At 38.2% G+C, this 21,714-nt stretch overlaps 1 protein-coding gene across 7 annotated transcripts in view; it reads right to left on the bottom strand.

The window, feature by feature from the left end:
- Positions 1 to 21,714, bottom strand: part of RUNDC3B (RUN domain containing 3B) — a 130,603-nt gene that overhangs the window by 10,445 nt on the left and 98,444 nt on the right. For 4 of the 7 annotated variants that reach the window (XM_044386260.3, XM_026504935.4, XM_044386262.3 and 1 more), the window contains 2 exons: positions 10,342 to 10,488; positions 3,497 to 3,618 (listed from right to left, as the gene is read on the bottom strand). In XM_044386260.3, the coding sequence (XP_044242195.1) occupies positions 3,497 to 3,618; positions 10,342 to 10,488 (269 nt within the window). The remainder of the gene's footprint in view (positions 1 to 3,496; positions 3,619 to 10,341; positions 10,489 to 21,714) is intronic. The other 3 variants (XM_044386266.3, XM_026504953.4, XM_026504961.4) reach the window with 1 other exon arrangement.

Below are 21,714 nucleotides of genomic sequence, written 5' to 3'. Positions count from 1 at the left end.
ATTTAGAGCACACGCACAAGTGGGGAAAGGGAAGAGGAAGAGAGAGTATCTCCAGCAGACTCCCTGCTGAGTGCGGAGCCCAATGTGGGTCTCAGTCCCACGACCCTGAAATCATGACCTGAGCCGAATTCAAGAGTGAGATGCTTAACTGACTGAACCAACCAGGTGCCCCTAAATTTCATCTTCTTTGCTTGACTTCTAATTCAAACACTTCCTGACTCATTTTACTTTTCTTCATTGCATTTTCATTCTCTTGGTTGCTTTCCTGCCTTTTTCCAATGTTCTATATTAAGTTCTCTTTCAAATCTATTCTTTAAACAGCTTATTCTTTAATATTTTCTTCTGATATAATTTTGCCTTTTCCTCCATTTCTTTCTAGAAAGTAATCAACTATCAATTCATTTCTTCCTGTTTCTTAAACATTTCTTTTTTCTTTTTTTTTGAGAGAGAGCACAAGCTGGGAGGCCGGGGGTGGGGGGTCAGGGGAGAGGAGGGTGAGAGAGGATCTCCAGCAGACTCCCTGCTGAGCGTGGAGCTCCATGCGGGGCTTGATCTCAGGCACTTTGTCAGCCTTGTCAATTTGTAGATTTCAGTCTTTCAGGCACCCCTCTTGAACATTTCTGTTCCTAGTTTCTGATTTCTAATTTAAAATGGTATCATATCTTTAAATGATTGTTTGAGGATACTTCAAAAATCATATGGTTGTACTACAGTTTTTTTCCTGCTTCATTACTGTTTTTCTGGGGGAGGGTTTCATCAGAATTTTTTTTCTCAACTTAGGTGATTTTTTTAAAGAATAGTAATTTTGTACACATAGGAAGGCTAGCTTATTTGGCTGGTTTGTGAAATTTTTAACACGAGGGCACTCTCTTGTATCAGCATATCAAAGTATGGTTTCCTTACCGTATGGCTTTTATGGGAGGGCAGAAAGGATGCTATGGGTGGAAAGAATGTGTGTCCTTCAAGTTTTAAAAAATTTTCTTTAGTGGGGCACCTGGGTGGCTCAGTCAGTTAAGTATCTGACTCCTGATTTTGGCTCAGGTCATGATCTCAGGTCGTGATCTCAGGGTCATTAGACTGAGCCTCGCATTGGGCTCTGCACTCAGGGTGGGGTCTACTTGAAATTCTCTCTCTCCCTCTGCCCCTCCCCTCCCAAATAAATAAATCAATCTTTAAAAAATACAATAAAATAAAAAATTTTCTTTAGTTTTACACTATCCTAAATATATTACAGCTCTTTTTTGTTGCTGGGTTTCAGTCGATGTATTTTTTGGTAAATATTTTTTTTTGATCATTTTATTAGCTCTTTGGGTAGGGAAATTCTGTAAGTAATACTTAATCTGCTAATTAACCTTGAATTCTTAAAGCCAATACTTCTCTCCCTCCCTCTCTCTGTATTCACACACTTTATTTTTTAGAGTAGTTTGAGGTTCACTGCAAAATTGAGCAGAATGTGCCAAGATTTTCTCTCTGTACAGAGCCTCCTCATTAGGAACATCCCCCACCAGAGTGGTACACTGGTTCCACCTGATAAACCCACATGAACACATCATCATCAACCAGGGTTCACAGTTTACACTGGAGTTCACTCTTGGTGTTGTACGTTCTGTGGGTTAGACAAATTTATAATGACATGAATCCACCATTTCAGTATCATACAGAATAGTTTCACTGCCCTAAAAATTCTCTAGCTTCACTCTTCTATATATTTGCTTTTATAATATAAAAATTACCCATTACCAATCTTGACCTCTTACTATTAATACGCCCATAATGATAAACTGATTTAAATCCTAAATAAATGTGTCTTTTACATAGAGAGTCATCACAAATAATTCTACTCAGAGAATGGATTTTTAAAATATACATATTCTAAATTATGACAGTGAATTCAGTTTACTCTCTTCTATCTACATTCGTGCCAGTAGGATACTCTATTTTGCTATCTTTATTATCCACATCATCAAGAAAAGATTCATTTTTAGTCAGTATACACTGTTTACTAAACTATTAAAATAGACTTAAGGCCCTCTGAGAATGTTTCAACAACTACCTTAAAAGAAGCAAAAAATTCTGCTTAACATAATTTCCCATTGCCTGAGCCTTCTTGTTAATTGAATTTTTACTTTATACTATCTGTACCTTGTTCCTCACATTCTGTGACATTCATTCATTATATATTTATCAACCAATATTTAATAATTGTCTATAATGTGACAGGCTCTGGTAATACACTGGTGGAAAATATGGACAAGATTCCCTACCCTCACAAAGCATACATTTAAGTGGGAGTTGGGACAAGAATCATAATATAACAGAGGCAATGTGATGGAGTGCCTGGGGCGGGGTGGACATGATGTGGAGATAATGGTTATTTAAGGTATGGCAGTCAATGAACACTTCTTTAAAGAGATATTCCAATAGAGACCTGATAAAGAGGATACCATTCAAAGACCTTAAGAAAGAAGTTTCAGGACACTAGGAAAAGCAAGTGCAAAGATAGCTGAGGCAGGAGCCAACCTGAAGGAACAGCTAGGAGGTCAGTTTGCTCGGGTGCAGGGAGCAAGCAAAAGAACGGTACAAGGTGAGGCAGAAGCTGGCAAGGACACGGTCATGTAGGAGGCCATGATAAGCAGTCTGGAAGAGCCGAATCTAGTGATGCGTGTGGTGGTGCCATTTACTGCAGGGGAGAAGACGGGAGAAACTGGAGACCCAGAGGAGTGCAGGTCCCCCAGCGGCAGGGAACTCTTCCCCACCCCCCACCTCGCACACACTGGCACACGGAGAACTGGGACACAGAGATAAAAGACAGGAGCACCCTATCATACCAGCACCACTCGTCCAACCCAGAATGCTGGAGTCACAGCCCGAGCCTGTGCTGGGGGCAGAACAGAAAGTAACTCTGAACCAGCTAAGCTACTAAAGTTTATAAAGCACAGGCTGAGTCTTAGAAAATGAAATATGATCACTGAAAACAGTCTGCAAAGTTTCGGAATTGAACCAAGATGTTGTTCAGGAAGATGCGACACAAGGGAAAGAGGGGTGGACAGAGCACAGCTGAAAGCAGGAACAGGAAAAACAAACTCTTTCGTATCTGTTCCCCAGGTTTTCAGGGTACTCAAGAAATGAGGGACCCAAAGTGACTCAAGAACGAGGAAGTTGTCAGCTGTATCCAAAGCTGCTGAGAAGTTTAACAGAATGAAGACCAAGAAGGGACTTTTGAACTGCAGTTGGGCAGTGGTGCAGCACCTTGATAAAAGTCCTTTCAGTACGTGGGAGAGACACAGAAAGCCCAAATGGCAAGGGTTAAAATGAGGCCCCTTATTCAAAACAAACAAACAAACAAACAAACAAAAGCACACCTTTTTTAACCCTAATGCAGCTTCATTCTTAGCGTGCCTCACAGAAGTGTCAACTGCTGTTCTTCACCATTCTGCAACCAAAGCATACACAGCGCAGGAAAACGTAATTTCCAAATCGATTTTGTTTTTCTTACCTTCACTGATTAAATTTAATGTGTCTTGCTTCCCATCTCCTTCTTGTGACTGACCTGGATCCAGTGACGTCTGAGAAAGGCTGACTTCAGCTGATAACTGGTCAAGACTTTGATAACTTTTTCTGTAAAACAAGGGTGAAATACTACTTGGATTTCTTCTCACAAAAAAGAATTTCTAGAGATATTCTTTAATGATTTGCTTCAATTAATTGAATTTTGGTTTACTTCTCCCCAGTTCTTCCCCTAAACTGTCTCTATTGTGGCTGCAATATGATCTCCATTATACTCTTCCCTCCACCCTCTTTGGAGGACTGTGTGTTTATTAAAAAAGGAAAAGAATTTAATTTAAATCCTTACACCAATTTTTGATTATTTAGCTAGTGAGAAAATGGGGACCTTCTGATTGTTATCAATTTTCAAAGGAGCAGAAAATCCACAGATTATTCTTAATGCAGAAACCAAAATGATAAACTTAATAATGACCTAGTATCTCCCAGGCACTTGAAAATTTTTCAATGTCTTGATATTTTTACAGGCAGTTTTTACATAACAATAATTACAAATTATTATCACAAATTCCTGTGATTTAGAGGTTTAAAAATGCTGGATAATAGGGGCGCCTGGGTGGCATAGCGGTTGGGCGTCTGCCTTCGGCTCAGGGCGTGATCCCGGCGTTGTGGGATCGAGCCCCACATCGAGCCCCACATCGAGCCCCACATCGGGCTCCTCGGGTATGAGCCTGCTTCTTCCTCTCCCACTCCCCCTGCTTGTGTTCCCTCTCTCGCTGGCTGTCTCTATCTCTGTTGAATAAATAAATAAAATCTTTAAAAAAAAATGCTGGATAATAAAACAGCTGTTTCTGTTAATACACTATCAAGATAATTAACCTCCTTCCCTCATGTATTTGTTACTGTGAGCTCAATTTCCATTAAACAAATTAATGAGAAAGGAATTATAGTAGAGGAGAAATTCAGTTATAAATGGAAAGTTAATAAGGTTTATTATTAAACCTTCCTCATATTTGTTTTGTCAGGATAAAAACAACTCAAAAAATGTATGCAGCTTTGGTGTTATTGACATTTCAAGGAAGAGAATGGAATTCGTTATTATTTCCAAATACATGTGATCCAGGAGAAAGAATATGCTTTTCAGGTTTAACATCTATTTCCCAAGGTAGCCAAACCCTAACTAATTTCTTAGAATTTTCATGTGTTCTATGATAACATTACAGGAAAGTATATATAATTTAAATGATCTATTCCAGAGCTATTCTGTATTCATACACACAGAGTAAACTTTTGAATTTATTGAAAGTATACATGTTATGTATGAGGGGATATATACAACAGTATCTATTTGTTTTTTTAATCTAAGAAATGAAGGATGAGATGATGGAATAACTTTACTAGTTTACAATGTAGGCAGTGTTCTCACTTTATAACATGACTTTTCAAATGTCAAGTATAGGAGTTCTTAGTTATATTTTTAAGTAGCAGAAAATTCTATTAGGAAACTTCTGATAATTATTACAATAGATAAAACATATATAAGCTATACAACATGTAATAAAGGAGGATACCCAGTATTTACAAAATGTTTACCAAATGCTAGGTACTGTCCCTATACACTTTATATATATTAACTTATTTAATCCTCACAACTACTCTAAGAGGTTGGAATTACTACTATTCCCATTTTATAGTGGAGTACAATGGGGCACAAAGACGACATTAGATTTGAACCTGGTAGCCTGGTTCTAATTCTGTCCCCTTAACCTCTATGCTATCTCCTTCTCCATCACAGAAAGAAAAAAATTTAGGTTTCTGTTTTATTAAAAACCTTCTTAAAAAACAGCCTTGTGGCTGAGACTGACCATGTAAACTATACTGTATTGAATTATATCACTGAAAATTTCACTTGACTTTCATTAAAATTTTATTTTTTTAGCTATAGAAGAAAGCAGGAACACAGGAATTCAGTAAAGGAAGTTATAAATTTCTTTCCAAATTATTTTTCTGTGCCTAAGAAGTAGAATGCTTGTTTTTAAACTTTTGGCTTTAAATGAGTTTCTGACACTGATTTTCTCATCATAGGAAACTTGATAATTAATATTAAATTTTAAAAATTATAGAAATATTTACAAACAAAATACCCAGAAGCAAAAAAGACATAAAATTCATTTGAAAATTATAAGGACTGTGAGCTTGTTGGCACATGTTTATAGAAATCCAGAACTGTCACTAGTTGGGGGGAGGAAAGCCTATAAAAGCTGCCTCTGATAAAAGCAAAAAGAGTTTTCTGCATTACCTACTGAAGTTCCTTTTAGATATCACATTTCCAAATGGAAAGTGATTGTGGAAACTATCTACACCCTTTAATTTATTACATTTAGTGAACAATCTTGCAGTTTACAGGCTCCCCTTAACCAAATGCCAATAAATACAGAAATAGAACTTGGTAGGCAATGATTTCTGAAGCAATAATAAAAAGTCCAAGCCAAAATGAGGCCCCTTATTCAAAAGATACTCATGACAGTACCATGTAATATCTTCCTTGCATAGATTACATACGCACCGCCTGGGAGGAATTTAGTTTAGCTGTTTGCAACCATGACCAGGAATGGGTTTTCCACATTCTTACCTGATTGCCAATACAGCTGGTAGCTCCCTCTGACAAGCATGTTATCCTGGAGTAATCTGCCTACAGGAGTTCTGTCTTTAAAAGGTCACCACTAAGTCCTATTTTAGAATTCTAGACTCCTTAACATCATACTGTAAGATTCAAACGTAACCCACATGCACATCGAACCAATCAACAGTCTATTTCCCGGAGCGGATTTTTTAAAAAATAGCAATATTGTACTTAATCAAAGTAAGAACCCCAGACAGCAAGACAGGAATCATGTCAAGTGTCATAAGCGTCTGGGACATAATAAAACCCACTATATTCACTATCGAATTATTTAAAATTTTAAATCACTCAAATACAAGCTACTATACAAAGAAACTAGATACCAAATAAACGAAATGGAGCAATAGGCCTGAATTCACTTATTAGTAAATTTTCTACAATCTTACACTTTATATCAATAATCAGAAGTCATGATATGGATAATCTACATCACTTATTTGCCCAATAGATGTACTGAAGTCAATAAGAATTTACATTGTCTGGCAGTCATTGGGCAAGAAAGAGTGTAAGGCTCAGAAGGAGACGTTATCCACATGAAGAAAAAAAAACACGGAGAGGCACACTGTAGACACAGAGGCACATGAACGTTCCTGGAGCCAGAGATGGGCTGTTCTTTTTATTCTTGGTCTGATTTTCATAGAAATGGGTTTAAGGAACAAAATAAGCATTTCTTTTATCAGAATATCTTTATACTCAATTTACTAAAATTAATGGAAGGATGCCAGGGAGCCTGAAAGGGAAGACCGTATGTGAGTCAGGTCAACGCAAACCTCACAAGCAGCAAAAGATTTCTGCAGCCCCAGTGCTTCAGGGAGTTCTACTCCAAAAATACTGGAAAAATGCACATGGGAAAGAGAAGCGATAAGACCTCTGAAATAATTATATCTCCTCATAAGCCATCAAAAAAAAATAGCTCACATAGATCATGAAAGGCATATAAAAGCTCATAATTCTCAAAAATTTTATGAATGATAGCCAGATGAATAGCAATGATAAATTCAGAGGACTGAAAAAGCTTAAGTAGAAAATAAAAATATGATGACAATAAATCTGATCTTTTAGGATGGAAATGAGTGGGTTAGGCAATAATCTAACAAGATTATATAACTTATCATCTAGTAAGGGACATGTGGCCTAGAGTTTACATATAAAACACACTAAGATGGAACTTATTGGAAACAAAAAAGTAACCAATTGCTCAATGTGTGTGTTTTATATACTTACTTATTGTTGAGTTTTTACAGTCAGCCTGTAATGCTTTAAAAAATTTTAACATGATATTCCTATGTTTGAAATAAAGGAAAAGATAGAAGATCCAGCATAATTAATTAGACCTTGCCAGGTCTAAATAATAAAGAAAAAACTGAAAATGATATTTTTAAAGTTTTTTAAACAGTATAGTAAGTGAAAATAAATATAAGATCTTCCACTGTGAAAAGCATTTTTCTATGAGTAGGTGACAGCATAGCAAAGTTACCCAATCACTCATTTTAAGAAACATCAGCTACACCAAGAAATTCATTAAATCAAACAGCACATTATCATTCTTTCCAAAGCTAACTCAACAGAGCTCCTAGAGAAATACAGACATCCCATACTCTTAGCAGGAAATTATAATTATAATATAATATAATGACGAATTCTATGGTCAGTTTCTTTCTCCACGTTTTCAAGAGCACTAATGTTCCTTATTGAGAGATTTTAGCCACCTCTTCCATAATTTGTAGGTGCTGGGTAAATGTTTGTTAAACGTCCTGAAGATGCTGGTCAAATTAAGAGGAATCAGTGACGAAGTTAGTTTAACAGCTTTGGCTTAATAGTACAGATTTGAGGGGAGCAAAAACTAGATCCTGAGAAAAGCTATGATTTGTTTCAAACATTATTTATAGAGCACTACACTATTCTGGAAATCCAAAGTCTCAATTTTTACATTAAAAAGTTGGGATTACTTTTTCAGAACAACTGGAGATCTGCTGGTCATTTTACATAAGTTTTTACATAAGTTTTACAAACTCTCTAACAAAGTAGAGCTTAAGACGGAGGGAGGGTGTATATTCAAGGTTATATAAGAACATAAAAAGAGATTATATACAATATAAATAAAGATTCCCTGAGAGGTAGTAGGTGCCATGCAATTTATTACTGAATAGGCATTACCCCCAGTATTACATGTGCAGAAGGTAAGAGGTGTTGCTTAGTGTTGTTACACAGCAAACAGGGTAGCAGAGATTACTTTCAAGTCCTGACCCTAAACTCTGGGTCCAGTGATGTCCATACTACACCCTAGCTGCATCCATTTTGCTCAGGAATATAGCCGTTCGGCAACAGGGCCATCTAAAAGCAGCATCAACATCGATGTAAGGCCAGATGAAAGCGTGTTGCTGCGTAGCTGAGTCAAAGAGTATAAAGTCTGGATCCATGCTAAATAGACCAACAGACACTTTCACTACGTTCTTTTCTGATACTGCAATTACTTTTGCTGCTGCTATAATACTTTGTAAAAGCCAGTCATTACTACCACATGTGAAGGTCAACTAGAAATAACTCTTCCACTGAGACTCAATGGCTCCTCAACAGGCAGCTCTACAGGCAGGGCTACATACAGGTCTTTGGTCTAAAATATTTTACCTCCTACTATCTAAAGTGACAATGTGGATATTGCAGTAAAAAGCATACTATTAGTCTTTTAACTTGTCAGGAGTTAATGTTATAATATTTTTGCAGTTATAAAAGCAGGAGCATCTCATGCGTTATAGAGACATAAGTGGACCAAAGACTACAATAGATTCCATTTTTCAATCATAAATCAGAAATATGAATAAACTAATATTTTTATTACTTATATGTCATAGAAAAATAAAATTATAGACGAAAATAAGAAGATATACTCTAGTTATTTATAACTGTCAGAGGGCGTATAAGGGAACTAGATACAATCCATGAAAGGCTCAGTCAACACCTTGAATCATACTAAGCAGCACGGTTTAGTAGATGTTGAAGAGAGTTCTACTGAACTATTCTGTAAACAGTCTGCCCACTTTTCCCTGCCTATCTCTAGCAATCAGTGATACAGACAAAAAAAGTATTTTTTAGCAACAGAAGCTCAAACTTATTTTGAGTACTCTCTTTGATAAATGAAAAAAATTACACAGTAAAGCAGGTAGAAATTATGTCTATGCTAACACAAACCCTGTAGAAATATCTGGCTACTAACTACCTAGTGAAAAGCACCCTAAGAAGCACAGATGGAAGTGAGTCGCTCTACCAGTAAGTTTAAAAATAAGGGCTCTAAAAGAACAGTGGAGAAGAAATTAAAAAAAAAGAGAAGGAGGGAAGGAGGGAGGGAGAAGGGAGGAAGAGAAGAAAGGGGGGGAGGGAGGAAAGGGAGAGAACAGAAGGGGATGGAGGGACAGAGGGAAATAATGAGAAAACGAGCTGAAGATAGGAAAATAAAGATACTGAAAAAGTTATCAAGATGGGAAGAGTGGCTAAAAGGCAAAAGAAGGTAATACAATTTATAACTTTCAAAATAAGGATACTCCAAAGGAATATAGCCTAAGATTTTGCAGCTCTCTCAACATTTCGACACTATGACTTAATGAAATAGTCCTAAACAGCAGGACAAAGAAATACAAAAAGAATCTTATGGCTCATAGGTGGGGTGATTATCTCTTCTATAGCCTCCAAAAATTAGATTTACTGAAAATAAACCAAACTCCCTCAGACCCACCAAGAACAAATATCTTGTCATTCTTTCATGAGATGGAATTTTGTGTTTTCTAACTAGCAGGAAAATTAATCCTAAGACAAATACAAATACCAAAGCTAAAATTAAAAAATAGATGGCTCATTAAGTACGAGCTCATAGACTTAACTGAAGGACTGGCTGAAGACTTAAGGGAGAAGCAGGGAGCTGGTACAATACTGCGTAAGAACTTCTTAGATATTTTACTTCCCCAGGGTGCCTTGGTTTCAAAATGTTAACATATTCACTCCTTAATCTGACTTTATCAAGCCAAAGTACTCTTAAATTCTTTTTCCCTAAAGTAATAATGAATTCAGAAAGGAGAATAAGTGAGAAACCAAAGTGGATAACCATATGTTTTGGTACAACTAAATTTGTAATTAGTTGGAAAAAAAAGTATTACACTTACTCATACCACTGTTTATTGTGTTTTCGGTAAAGCAACGTATCCAAGGCAACAGCATTGACATCCAGAGCTCCTGGGGAAGGCCACTGGTTGGTGAGGTGGGCAGTTAACTCTTGTCTTGATCTTAAATCATTATTCTTTAGCACAGTCCTGTGAATATTAAGATGGTGAGTGCTTTTGTCTTCACTGTTCTGCAATGGCAGAGGAACCTAATGGTATCAGTCCGGCCCCCAAAATTCATCTTTTTAAGATGGTATGTTAACAGATTGTCAACAGAGCTATAGGAAAGCTAGCTGGGACTACTCATGTCTCCTACAACATGTGTTTTTCATTCTTTCTCTAAAGGCTAAATCACTAACGTGTGAAATTCAGACTTCCTAACTTTTCCACAAAGATATTACTAAAGGACTAAAGCTGCATTTTACACCTTACCTAAAAAATTATAGTATCTTAAAGTCATAGATTATCAGATTCCAGTTAAAATAAGAAAAGATTCCAGGTGTATAATTTGAGCATCAAAATTCACACTCAATTTAAGTCAGTAAACAAAAAACAAAATGAATAAAACTAAATGCAGAAAAATACAAAATAAAAAATCCATAAGGTTTCTGTAATTTTTTGTTAGAAGTGACTACCAATAAATCTTTATGAAAATTATTAAATCAATGATAACTGCACTGAACAATATAACCCACTGGAAATATTTCAACTACAGAATGAAACCATTGCAGGGGCGCCTGGGTGGCACAGCGGTTAAGCGTCTGCCTTCGGCTCAGGGCGTGATCCCGGCGTTATGGGATAGAGCCCCACATCAGGCTCCTCCGCTATGAGCCTGCTTCTTCCTCTCCCACTCCCTGCTGTGTTCCCTCTCTCGCTGGCTGTCTCTACCTCTGTCAAATAAATAAAATCTTAAAAAAAAAAAAAAAGGAATGAAACCATTGCAACAGCTCATGGTTTACTCTCGTTTTTGTAGAACCACTACTCATTAATAACAACTTGCAAAAAAGCTAACTTTTGGCCAAAATATAAACCTCACAAACCAATTAATCACTGTCACAAGACTAAGTCAACATTTGAACTGGTGGTTAAATATAATTTAAAAGCATAATTCTGTTCGCAAAGGTCCTATTCTACCTCTAAAAGGCTTCAAAATACCACGTAGGCAAACTGCCTTGTCTCATGGGAGTCCGTGACTTTGGCGTAGCAAAATCTGAGCCATCAGCTCAGAAGCAGGGAAGTAATATGTGCCTGCCACTAACTGTCAGAAACAATCGTCCTGTTGTGGTGGCAGTCAGTGGTGTGTCGGCAAGACCATCCTGCGCCAAAGAAAATGAACCCGCACAGCACCTCTAGCTGTAAACTGTGATTCAAATGGAAAAACCCCATTTATATGTCTCTACCAGCCTACCTATGAATATTTCTGATTTTACACAGTATCTGTGTACATTTAAAAATATTTGCTCCATCTATGTCCACAAAGAAACATTATTTGATGTAAATACTAGATTCTCAGAATGGAATACTAAAAAAGTAAAACAGGCCCAAGTCTGTGAGAAGCTATCACAGTAAGATATACTTGTAGGCTACCTGTAACAATTTCATTTCACTGGAAAAAGGATGAAAATTTTAAAAAGGACTTTTTAAGTACTTTAACATGGGTTTTTATGAAAACAGTAAAGATTTTACAAAAACTTCAAGACTGCCAGAAAAATCATGTTAAGCAGAAATGGGGAATACTGGCCAGAGAATCTATTAAAACAAGCCACCATTATTTTGGCTTCTCTTATTAGACTTTTCTCTTTCACATATTCACTCTCTCTAGGGTCTCCAGTGAATGTCACTGGAAAACTCAACTTCAATGTCATCACTGGTTTACAGGAAATATTCAGAGCAGAATGCAAGAAAGGCAAATGTGTACCTGTGAGGAAATGACGTTGGGAAAATTCAGTTAATGTAAGTAATTGAACAATCTCCGATTTAGAATATATTCTTTCTGGAAAGTGGAAAGTTTTACACTGCATAAAATGAAAAAAGGAACAGAGTTTCATAAAAGTTTTTACACATTACTTATCCATGGAAAAGTTTTGCCTAATGACAACTTATCATATTGTCTTTAGACTTCTGTGTTTAGAAATCCCAATGACATCGTTTTCTATGGGCAGCTGCCCAGTCCTTTGAAACAGGAGAGAGAGATTGCAGGGTACTGGATAGGCTTAGCTTTCATCCATGCTGCATCTGCTTTCCACCTTCTGTGACAAATGTGGAGACAGACAATGCTGGCTCTTGCCTTGCCACTAGGAAAGGGAAAGGGAAAGTTTCCTGGAGAACCCTTGTGTAAGGCCCTTTCTCTCACTACTCAAGTACACTAAGGGGCAGGCAAGTAGATTAAAGCACGTTGAAAACCCCACCCCTGAATTCTGAATCTTGACTCTGCCTATTTGGATAATGAAGAGGCAAAGCGGTTTATTCATTCTAGCAGTGGGCCCTGACCAAAATGTACCAGCAAAGAGACAGACCTGAAGTTCCTACTTGCTAACCCTCAAAGTAGCTCAGCCTACCTCTCTCCAAGCCTACTTTCCCAGTCTTTCTCTCCATTCCTGTTGTTGCTATCAATCTAATGAATTCCATTTATGCTTAAGAGTTCACTGTGCTTTCTTACAATCAAAGAGTCTTATTACTCACTGAGAACAAGCAAAACATACCTAGTTAACTTCAAGACCTACACAAAGGTAATCTAAATGAGGTTAATATGAAAAATGAGGATATTTTTCTCATTGGCCTAACTTAAAAATTGGTTCATCTTAAATTATTCAACAATTACTGTTATTTCCTAGTGTGAAATCAGTGGCAATTTAAGGTAAAATTATGTGATATTTAGCATTTAACTTTAATTAAAAACTCTAGCCAATGTTAACACTAATAAGCTAATCTAAAAATTAAATCATTCTATATGAGATAGATTCTACTTGTCACTTCTATTTATGATACAAGTCTCTCGTTAACAACTGAGCATCTCTAATTAAGGTAATAAATCTACAGAAAGATACAATAAAGGAAAATTATTTATTACAAAAGTAGCAGTAACATATTTATCACAGCTAATTTTAAGAACTTTCCTATGGTATCTACCCTTAAATTGCTAGATAGATAATTTCTCTTCAGATTTTCAATAGTAATTACACAAGAAGTTGGCCACATAAATTCTAATTCAATCCCCCCATGGCTTTACTGAGGTATAATTAGCAATTAAAAACCATATACATCTAGGGGGCGCCTGGGTGGCTCAGTCGTTGGGCGTCTGCCTTCAGCTCAGGGCGTGGTCCCGGCGTTATGGGATCGAGCCCCACATCAGGCTCCTCCGCTGTGAGCCTGCTTCTTCCTCTCCCACTCCCCCTGCTTGTGTTCCCTCTCTTGCTGGCTGTCTCTATCTCTGTTGAATAAATAAATAAATAAAATCTTAAAAAAAAAAAAGTATACATCTAAAGTGTACAACTTGATTGATAGACATAGACAACCTAATCACCACATTCAAGCTAGTTAACATATCCATCACCGCACAGTTACTTCTGTGTCATGAGAACACATAAGATGCACCCTCTTAGAACACTTCAAGTCTACAATACAGTATTAAGTACAGTCATGTTGCTGTACATTAGATCTCCATAACTTATTCATCTTGCGTAACTGAAACTTTGTACTTTTTGAGCAGCATCTCACTTCCCCCTCTCTCTAGGCCCAAACTGGTATAGCCATTCTACTCTCTGCTTCTATGAATCTGACTATTTTAGATTCCACATATAAGTGAGATCATGCACTGTTTTTCTGCATCTGGTTTATTTCACTTAGCAAATTTTCCTCAAGTTTCATCCATGTAGTTTCAAATGGCAGGATTTCCTTCTTTTTTAAGGTGGAATAATACTCTATTGTGTGCATGAGTGGGTCTTCATGTATCACATTTTCTTTATCCATTCATCCATTCATCCATGAGGTTGCTTCCACCTCCTGGCTATTGTAAATAATACTGAAATCAACATAAAGAGTGCAGGTATCTTTTTGAAATTATGAGTTTATTTCCTTTGGATAAATACCTAGAAGTGGGATTGCTTGAACATAAGATAGTTCTATTTTTAATATTTTGAGGAACCTCCTTACTGTTTTCCAAAGTGGCTGTATCGATCTACAGTGCTACCAAAAGTGCATGAGTGTTCCCTTCTTTCCACATCCTCAGCAACAGTTGTCATCTACCATCTATCTGGTAATAGGCATTCTAAGTGAGAAGATATTTCACTGTGACTGTGATTTGCATTTCCCTGACGATTAGTGAAGTTGAGCATCTTTTCATTGGTCTTGGTCATTTCTATGTCTTCTCTGGAGAAATGTCTAAGTCATTTGCCCATTTTTAAATTGAGTTAGTTTTTTGTTATTGAGTTGTGTGAGTTCCTTATGGATTTTGAATATTAACTCCTTATCAGACAGATGTTACAAATATTTTCTTCCATTCTGCAGGTTGTCATTTTACTCTATTGAATGTTTGCTGAGCAGAATCTTTTTAGTTTGATTCAATCTATTTTTCTATTTTTGGTTTGATTGTCTATGATATTGGCATCATAGCCAAAAATAACATTGCCCATAGTAATGGTTATTTCCCTGTTTTCTTCTAGTGGTTTTACAGTTTCAGGTCTTAGATTTAAATCTTCAATCTATTTTGAATTGATTTTTGTAAATGGTAAGAAAGGAGTCTAATCTCATTCTTATGTATGTGGATATTCAGTTTTCCCAACACCGTTTATCAAAGAGACTCTCCTGTTCCGATTGTGTGTTCTTGGTAACCTTGTCAAAGTTATCAGTTGACTTGGAGATGTGTGGATTTACTTGGGGGCCCACTATTCCATTCCAATGGTCTATATGTCTGTTTCAGTGCCAGTACCATACTGTTTCGATTATTATAAATCTAAAATATGTTTTGGAATCAAGAAACGTGATGTCTTCAGCTTTATTCTTCTAAAAACTGCTTTGGCTATGTGGGGTTTAAAATATGAATTTTAGGAATCAACCTGAGACGCAGGAAGATACATCTGGATCTCTACAAATGAACATCTCCAGCGCTGAGTATTGAGGTACGAAGCGGGGAGCCATGAAACCGCGCACAGATATCGGAAGATAAATGGAAGGGGGAGAGAGACGCCGCATTCGGGTGCCAGGAAGCAGTAGCCACCTGCGCGGGGAGCGGACGGACTTGCAGACTGGCACCCGCAAGAGAGCAGACTAAGACCATGAGCCAGGGAATGCGTGCGACCAGACTGAAACAGAGCTCCGGTGCACGCACTGGAACCAGACTGTGACCAGGAGCTCCGGAGCGTGCAGGGGCGGCTGGTGGCTGGCAGCTGGCGGTGTTAGAAACACAAAGGACAGAGATGCGTGGGCCTTGGAAGAGAGGGCTGGGACGCCAGCTGTGGTGTGCACATCCCGGGACGCTGCAGGGTTGAGCAGCACCAACAGAAACAGAGTTAAAGTGGCCAGAACATCAGTGGAAAACGGTCTGCGATCCCTCTGTTCTGAGACAGAGGTTGAGATTCGGCTACTGCTGCTCTGACTCTCAGAAGAGGCACAGCAAACCGCCAGGGAAAGCTGCCAGAGAACAAAAGGCTGGAAATACCGGCTCACAGCATGCCCATCTCCATCCCCCCTCGCAGGGGACACGGAGACTCCACACAAACAGGGTTGCCTGAGTATCAGCGCGGCAGGCCCCTGCCCCAGAATGCAGGCTGAAAAATCAAGAAGCCCACATCCCTAAGGTCCCTATAAAGCAAGGGTGCACTACCTAGGTCCTGGTCAATAATTTGGGCTCTGGACAACCCCACAACCTCTCCTCATCAGAATGACGAGAAGGAGAAATCCCCCCCAGCAAAGAAAAGACAATGAGTCTGTGGCCTCTGCCACAGAACTAATGGATATGGACATAACCAAATTAACAGAAATGGAGTTCAGAGTAACAATGGTCAAAATGATGTGTAGACTCGAAAAAATTATTAACGAAAACGTTAATGAGAATATAGAATCTCTAAGGGCGGAAATGAGAGCGAATCTGGCATAAATTAAAAATTCTATGAACCAAATGCAGTCAAAACTAGAGGCTCTGATGGCCAGGGTGAATGAGGCAGAAGAATGTATTGGCAAATTGGAGGATGGGTTAGTAGAAGAGAAAGCTAAAATAGAATCTTGGCTCAAAAAAATCCAATCTCAAGAATGTAGGTTACGGGAGATTACTGACTCAATGAAACGTTCCAATGTCAGAATCATTGGCATCCGCGAGGGGGTGGAGAAAAACAGAGGTCTAGAAGAGATATTTGAACAAATTATAGCTGAAAACTTCCCTAATCTAGCAAAGGAAACAAGCATTCGTGTCCAAGAGGCAGAGAGGACCCCTCCCAAGCTCAACCACAACAAACCTATGCCACGTCACGTCATAGTGCATTTCGCAAATATTAGATCCAAGGATAGAGTATTGAAAGCGGCCAGGGCAAAGAAATTTCTCACGTACCAAGACAAAGGTATCAGAATTACGTCAGACCTGTCTACACAGACCTAGAATGAGAGAAAGGGTTGGCGGGGGGCATTTTTAAAGCTCTTTCAGGGAAAAACGTGCAGCCAAGGATCCTTTATCCAGCAAGGCTGTCATTCAGAATTGATGGGAAAGATAAAGACCTTCCAGAATCGCCAGTCATTGACCAATTTCGTAACCACGAAACCAGCCCTACAGGAGATATTAAGGGGGGGTTCTATAAAAGTAAAAAGGCCCCGAGAGTGATACAGAACAGAAAGTTACAATCTATAGAACGAAAGACTTTACAGGCAACATGGCATCATTAAAATCATATCTCTCAATAATCAGTCTCAATGTAAATGGCCTAAATGCTCCCATAAAGCGCCACGGGGTTGCAGATTGGATAAAAAGACATGACCCATCCATATACTGTCTATAAGAGACTCAGTTTGAACCTAAAGATACATTCATACTGAAAGTAAAGGGATGGAATACCATCTTTCACGCCAATGGTCCTCAAAAGAAAGCTGGGGTAGCAATTCTCATATCAGACAGATTGGATTTTAAACTAAAGACTATAGTTAGAGACACAGAAGGGCACTATATTATTCTTAAAGGATGTATCCAACAAGTGGATATGACAATTATAAATATATATGCCCCCAACAGGGGAGCAGCAAGATACACAAGCGAACTCTTAAGCAGAATAAAGAGACATATAGATAAAAATACATTAATAGTAGGGGACCTCAACACTCCACTATCAGAAATAGACAGAGCACCAGAGCAGAAAACCAGCAAAGAAACAAGGGCTTTGAATGCCATACTCGATGAGTTGGACCTCATAGATATATATAGAACACTACACCCCAGAACCAAAGAATACTCATTCTATTCTAATGCCCATGGAACATTCTCAAGAATAGCGAATGGTCACAAAACAGGTCTCAACCAATACCAAAAGACTGAAATTGTTCCCTGCATATTCTCAGACCACAACGCTTTGAAATTGGAACTCAACCACAAGGAAAAATTTGGAAGAAACTCAAACACTTGGAGACTAAGAACCATCCTGCTCAAGAATGATTCGATAAACGAGGAAATCAAAAATGAATTTAAACAATTTATGGAGACCAACGAGAATGAAAACACAATGGTCCAAAACCTATGGGATACAGCAAAGGCAGTCCTAAGGGGAAAATACATAGCCATCCAAGCCTCACTCAAAAGAATAGAAAAATCTAAAATGCAGTTTTTATATTCTCACCTCAAGAAGCTGGAACACCAACAGAGGAACAGGCCTAATCCATGCACGAGAAAGCAGTTGATCAAGATTAGAGCAGAAATCAATGAATTAGAAACCAGGAACACAACAGAGCAGATCAACAGAACTAGAAGCTGGTTCTTTGAAAAAGTAAATAAAATTGACAAACCGCTGGCAAGACTTATCCAAAAGAATAGAGAAAGGACCCAAATTAATAAAATTATGAATGAAAAGGGAGAGGTCACGACCAACACCAATGAAATTGGAAGGATTATTAGAAACTTTTATTAACAGCTTTATGCCAATAAATTAAGCAATCTGGAAGAGATGGAGGCCTTCCTGGAAACCTATAAACTACCAAGACTGAAACAGGAAGAAATTGATTTTTTAAACAGGCCAATTAATTATGAAGATATTGAAACAGTGATAAAATACCTTCCAAAAAATAGAACACCAGGACTGGACGGCTTTCCCGGGGAATTCTACCAAACATTCAAGGAAGAAATAATACCTATTCTCCTAAAGCTATTTCAAAAAATAGAAACAGAAGGAAAGCTACCAAACTCATTCTATGAGGCCAATATTACCTTGATCCCCAAACCAGGCAAAGACCCCATCAAAAAGGAGAATTACAGACCGATTTCCCTAATGAATATGGATGCCAAAATCCTCAACAAGATCCTGGCTAATAGAATCCAACAGTACATTAAAAGGATTATCCATCATGACCAAGTGGGATTCATCCCTGGGATGCAAGGGTGGTTCAACATTCGCAAATCGATCGGTGTCTTAGATTTTACCCGGAAGGAAAAAGCCAAAAATCATATGATTCTCTCAACAGATGCAGATAAAGCATTTGACAAAATACAGCATCCTTTCCTGATTAAAACCCTTCAGAGTGTAGGGATACAGGGTACATTCCTCAATCTCATAAAAACCATCTATGAAAAGCCTACAGCAAATATCATTCTCAATGGGGAAAAGCTGAAAGCCTTTCCCTTAAGATCAGGAACACCACAAGGATGTCCACTTTCGCCATTATTATTCAACATAGTACTAGAAGTCCTTGCAACAGCAATCAGGCAACAAAAAGGGATAAAAGGTATCCAAATCCGCAAAGAAGAAGTCTCTCTTTGCAGATGACATGATACTCTATAGGAAAACCCAAAAGAATCCACTCCCAAACTATTAGAAGTTATAGAGCAATTCAGTAATGTGGCAGGATACAAAATCAATGCTCAGAAATCAGTTGCATTTCTACACATGAATAATGAGACAGAAGAAAGAGAAATTAGGGAATCCATCCCATTTATAATAGCACCAAAAACCATATGTTACCTTGGAATTAACTTAACCAGAGATGTAAAGGATCTATATTCTAGAAACTACAAATCACTCCTGAAAGACATTGAAGAAGACACAAAAAGATGGAAAAATATTCCATGCTCATGGATCGGAAGAATTAACATAGTTAAAATGTCCATGCTACCCAGAGCAATCTACACTTTCAATGCTATCCCGATCAAAATACCAATGACATTTTTCAAAGAACTGGAAGAAATAGTCCTTAAATTTGTATGGAACCAGAAAAGGCCACGAATCGCCAAGGAATTGTTGAAAAGGAAAAACAAAGCTGGGGGCATCACAATGCCGGATTTCAAGTTGTACTACAAAGCTGTGATCACAAAGACAGCATGGTACTGGCACAAAAACAGACACATAGACCAATGGAACAGAATAGAGAACCCAGAAATGGACCCTCGGCTCTTTGGTCAACTAATCTTTGATAAAGCAGGAAAAAACATCCAGTGGAAAAAAGACAGTCTCTTCAATAAATGGTGCTGGGAAAATTGGACAGCTACATGCAAAAGAATGAAACCTGACCACTCTCTCACACCATACACAAAGATAAACTCCAAATGGACGAAAGACCTCGATGTGAGACAGGAATCCATCAAAATCCTAGAGGAGAACATAGACGGCAACCTCTACAACATCGGCCACAGCAACTTTTTCATGACACATCTCCAAAGGCAAGAGAAACAAAAGATAAAATGAACTTGTGGGACTTCATCAAGATAAAAAGCTTCTGCACAGCCAGAGAAACAGTGAAAAAAACTAAAAGGCAGCCCACGGAATGGGAGAATATATTTGCAAATGACACTACAGATAAAAGACTGCTATCCAAGATCTACAAAGAACTTCTCAAACTCAATATGCAAGAAACAAATAAACAAATCATAAAATGGGCAGAAGATATGAACAGACACTTTTCCAATGAAGACATACAAACGGCTAACAGACACATGAAAAAATGTTAAAAATCACTAGCCATCAGGGAAATTCAAATCAAAACCACAAAGATACCACCTTACGCCAGTTAGAATGGCAAAAATTGACAAGGCAAGAGACAACAATTGTTGGAGAGGATGTGGAGAAAGGGGATCCCTCCTACATTGTTGGTGGGAATGCAAGTTGGTACAGCCACTCTGGAAAACAGTGTGGAGGTCCCTTAAAAAGTTAAAAATTGAGCTACCCTATGACCCAGCCATTGCACTACTGGGTATTTACCCCAAAGATACCGACATAGTGAAGAGAAGGGCCATATGCACCCCAATGTTCATAGCAGCTTTGTCCACAATAGCTAAGTCGTGGAAGGAGCCGAGATGCCCTTCAACAGATGAATGGATGAAGAAGTTGTGGTCCAGGGGCGCCTGGGTGGCACAGCGGTTGGGCGTCTGCCTTCGGCTCAGGGCGTGATCCTGGCATTATGGGATCGAGCCCCACATCAGGTTCCTCCGCTGTGAGCCTGCTTCTTCCTCTCCCACCCCCCGTGCTTGTGTTCCCTCTCTCGCTGGCTGTCTCTCTGTCAAACAAATAAATAAATAAAATCTTAAAAAAAAAAAAAAAAAGAAGTTGTGGTCCATATATACAATGGAATATTACGCAGCTATCAAAAAGAATGATTTCTCAACATTTGCTGCAACATGGACAGCACTGGAGGAGATAATGCTAAGTGAAATAAGTCAAGCAGAGAAAGACAATTATCATATGATTTCTCTCATCTATGGAACATAAGAACTAGGAAGATCAGTAGGAGAAGAAAGGGATAAAGAAGGGGGGGTAATCAGAAGGGGGAATGAAGCATGAGAGACTATGGACTCTGAGAAACAAACTGAGGGCTTCACAGGGGAAGGGGGTGGGGGAATGGGATAGGCTGGTGATGGGTAGTAAGGAGGGCACGTATTGCATGGTGCACTGGGTGTTATACGCAACTAACGAATCATCGAACTTTACATCAAAAACCAGGGATGTACTGTATGGTGACTAACATAATATAATAAAAAAACATTAAAAAAATAAAATGAATTTTAGGACTGCTTTTTCTATTCCTGTGAAAAATGACATTGGAATTTTGACAGGTATTGTGTTGAATCTGTATATAACTTTGGGTGCTATGTACATTTTAAAAATATTAATTCTTCTAATCTACGGACACAGGGCATCTTTTTTTAAAAAGATTTTATTTATTTGAGAGAGAGAGAAAGAAGCACAAGCAGTAGGGAGG

The sequence above is a fragment of the Ursus arctos genome, unplaced genomic scaffold (assembly GCF_023065955.2).
Source record: "Ursus arctos isolate Adak ecotype North America unplaced genomic scaffold, UrsArc2.0 scaffold_3, whole genome shotgun sequence".
NCBI classification, from domain to species: domain Eukaryota; kingdom Metazoa; phylum Chordata; class Mammalia; order Carnivora; family Ursidae; genus Ursus; species Ursus arctos.
This window is presented reverse-complemented; position numbering and strand designations above follow the sequence as displayed.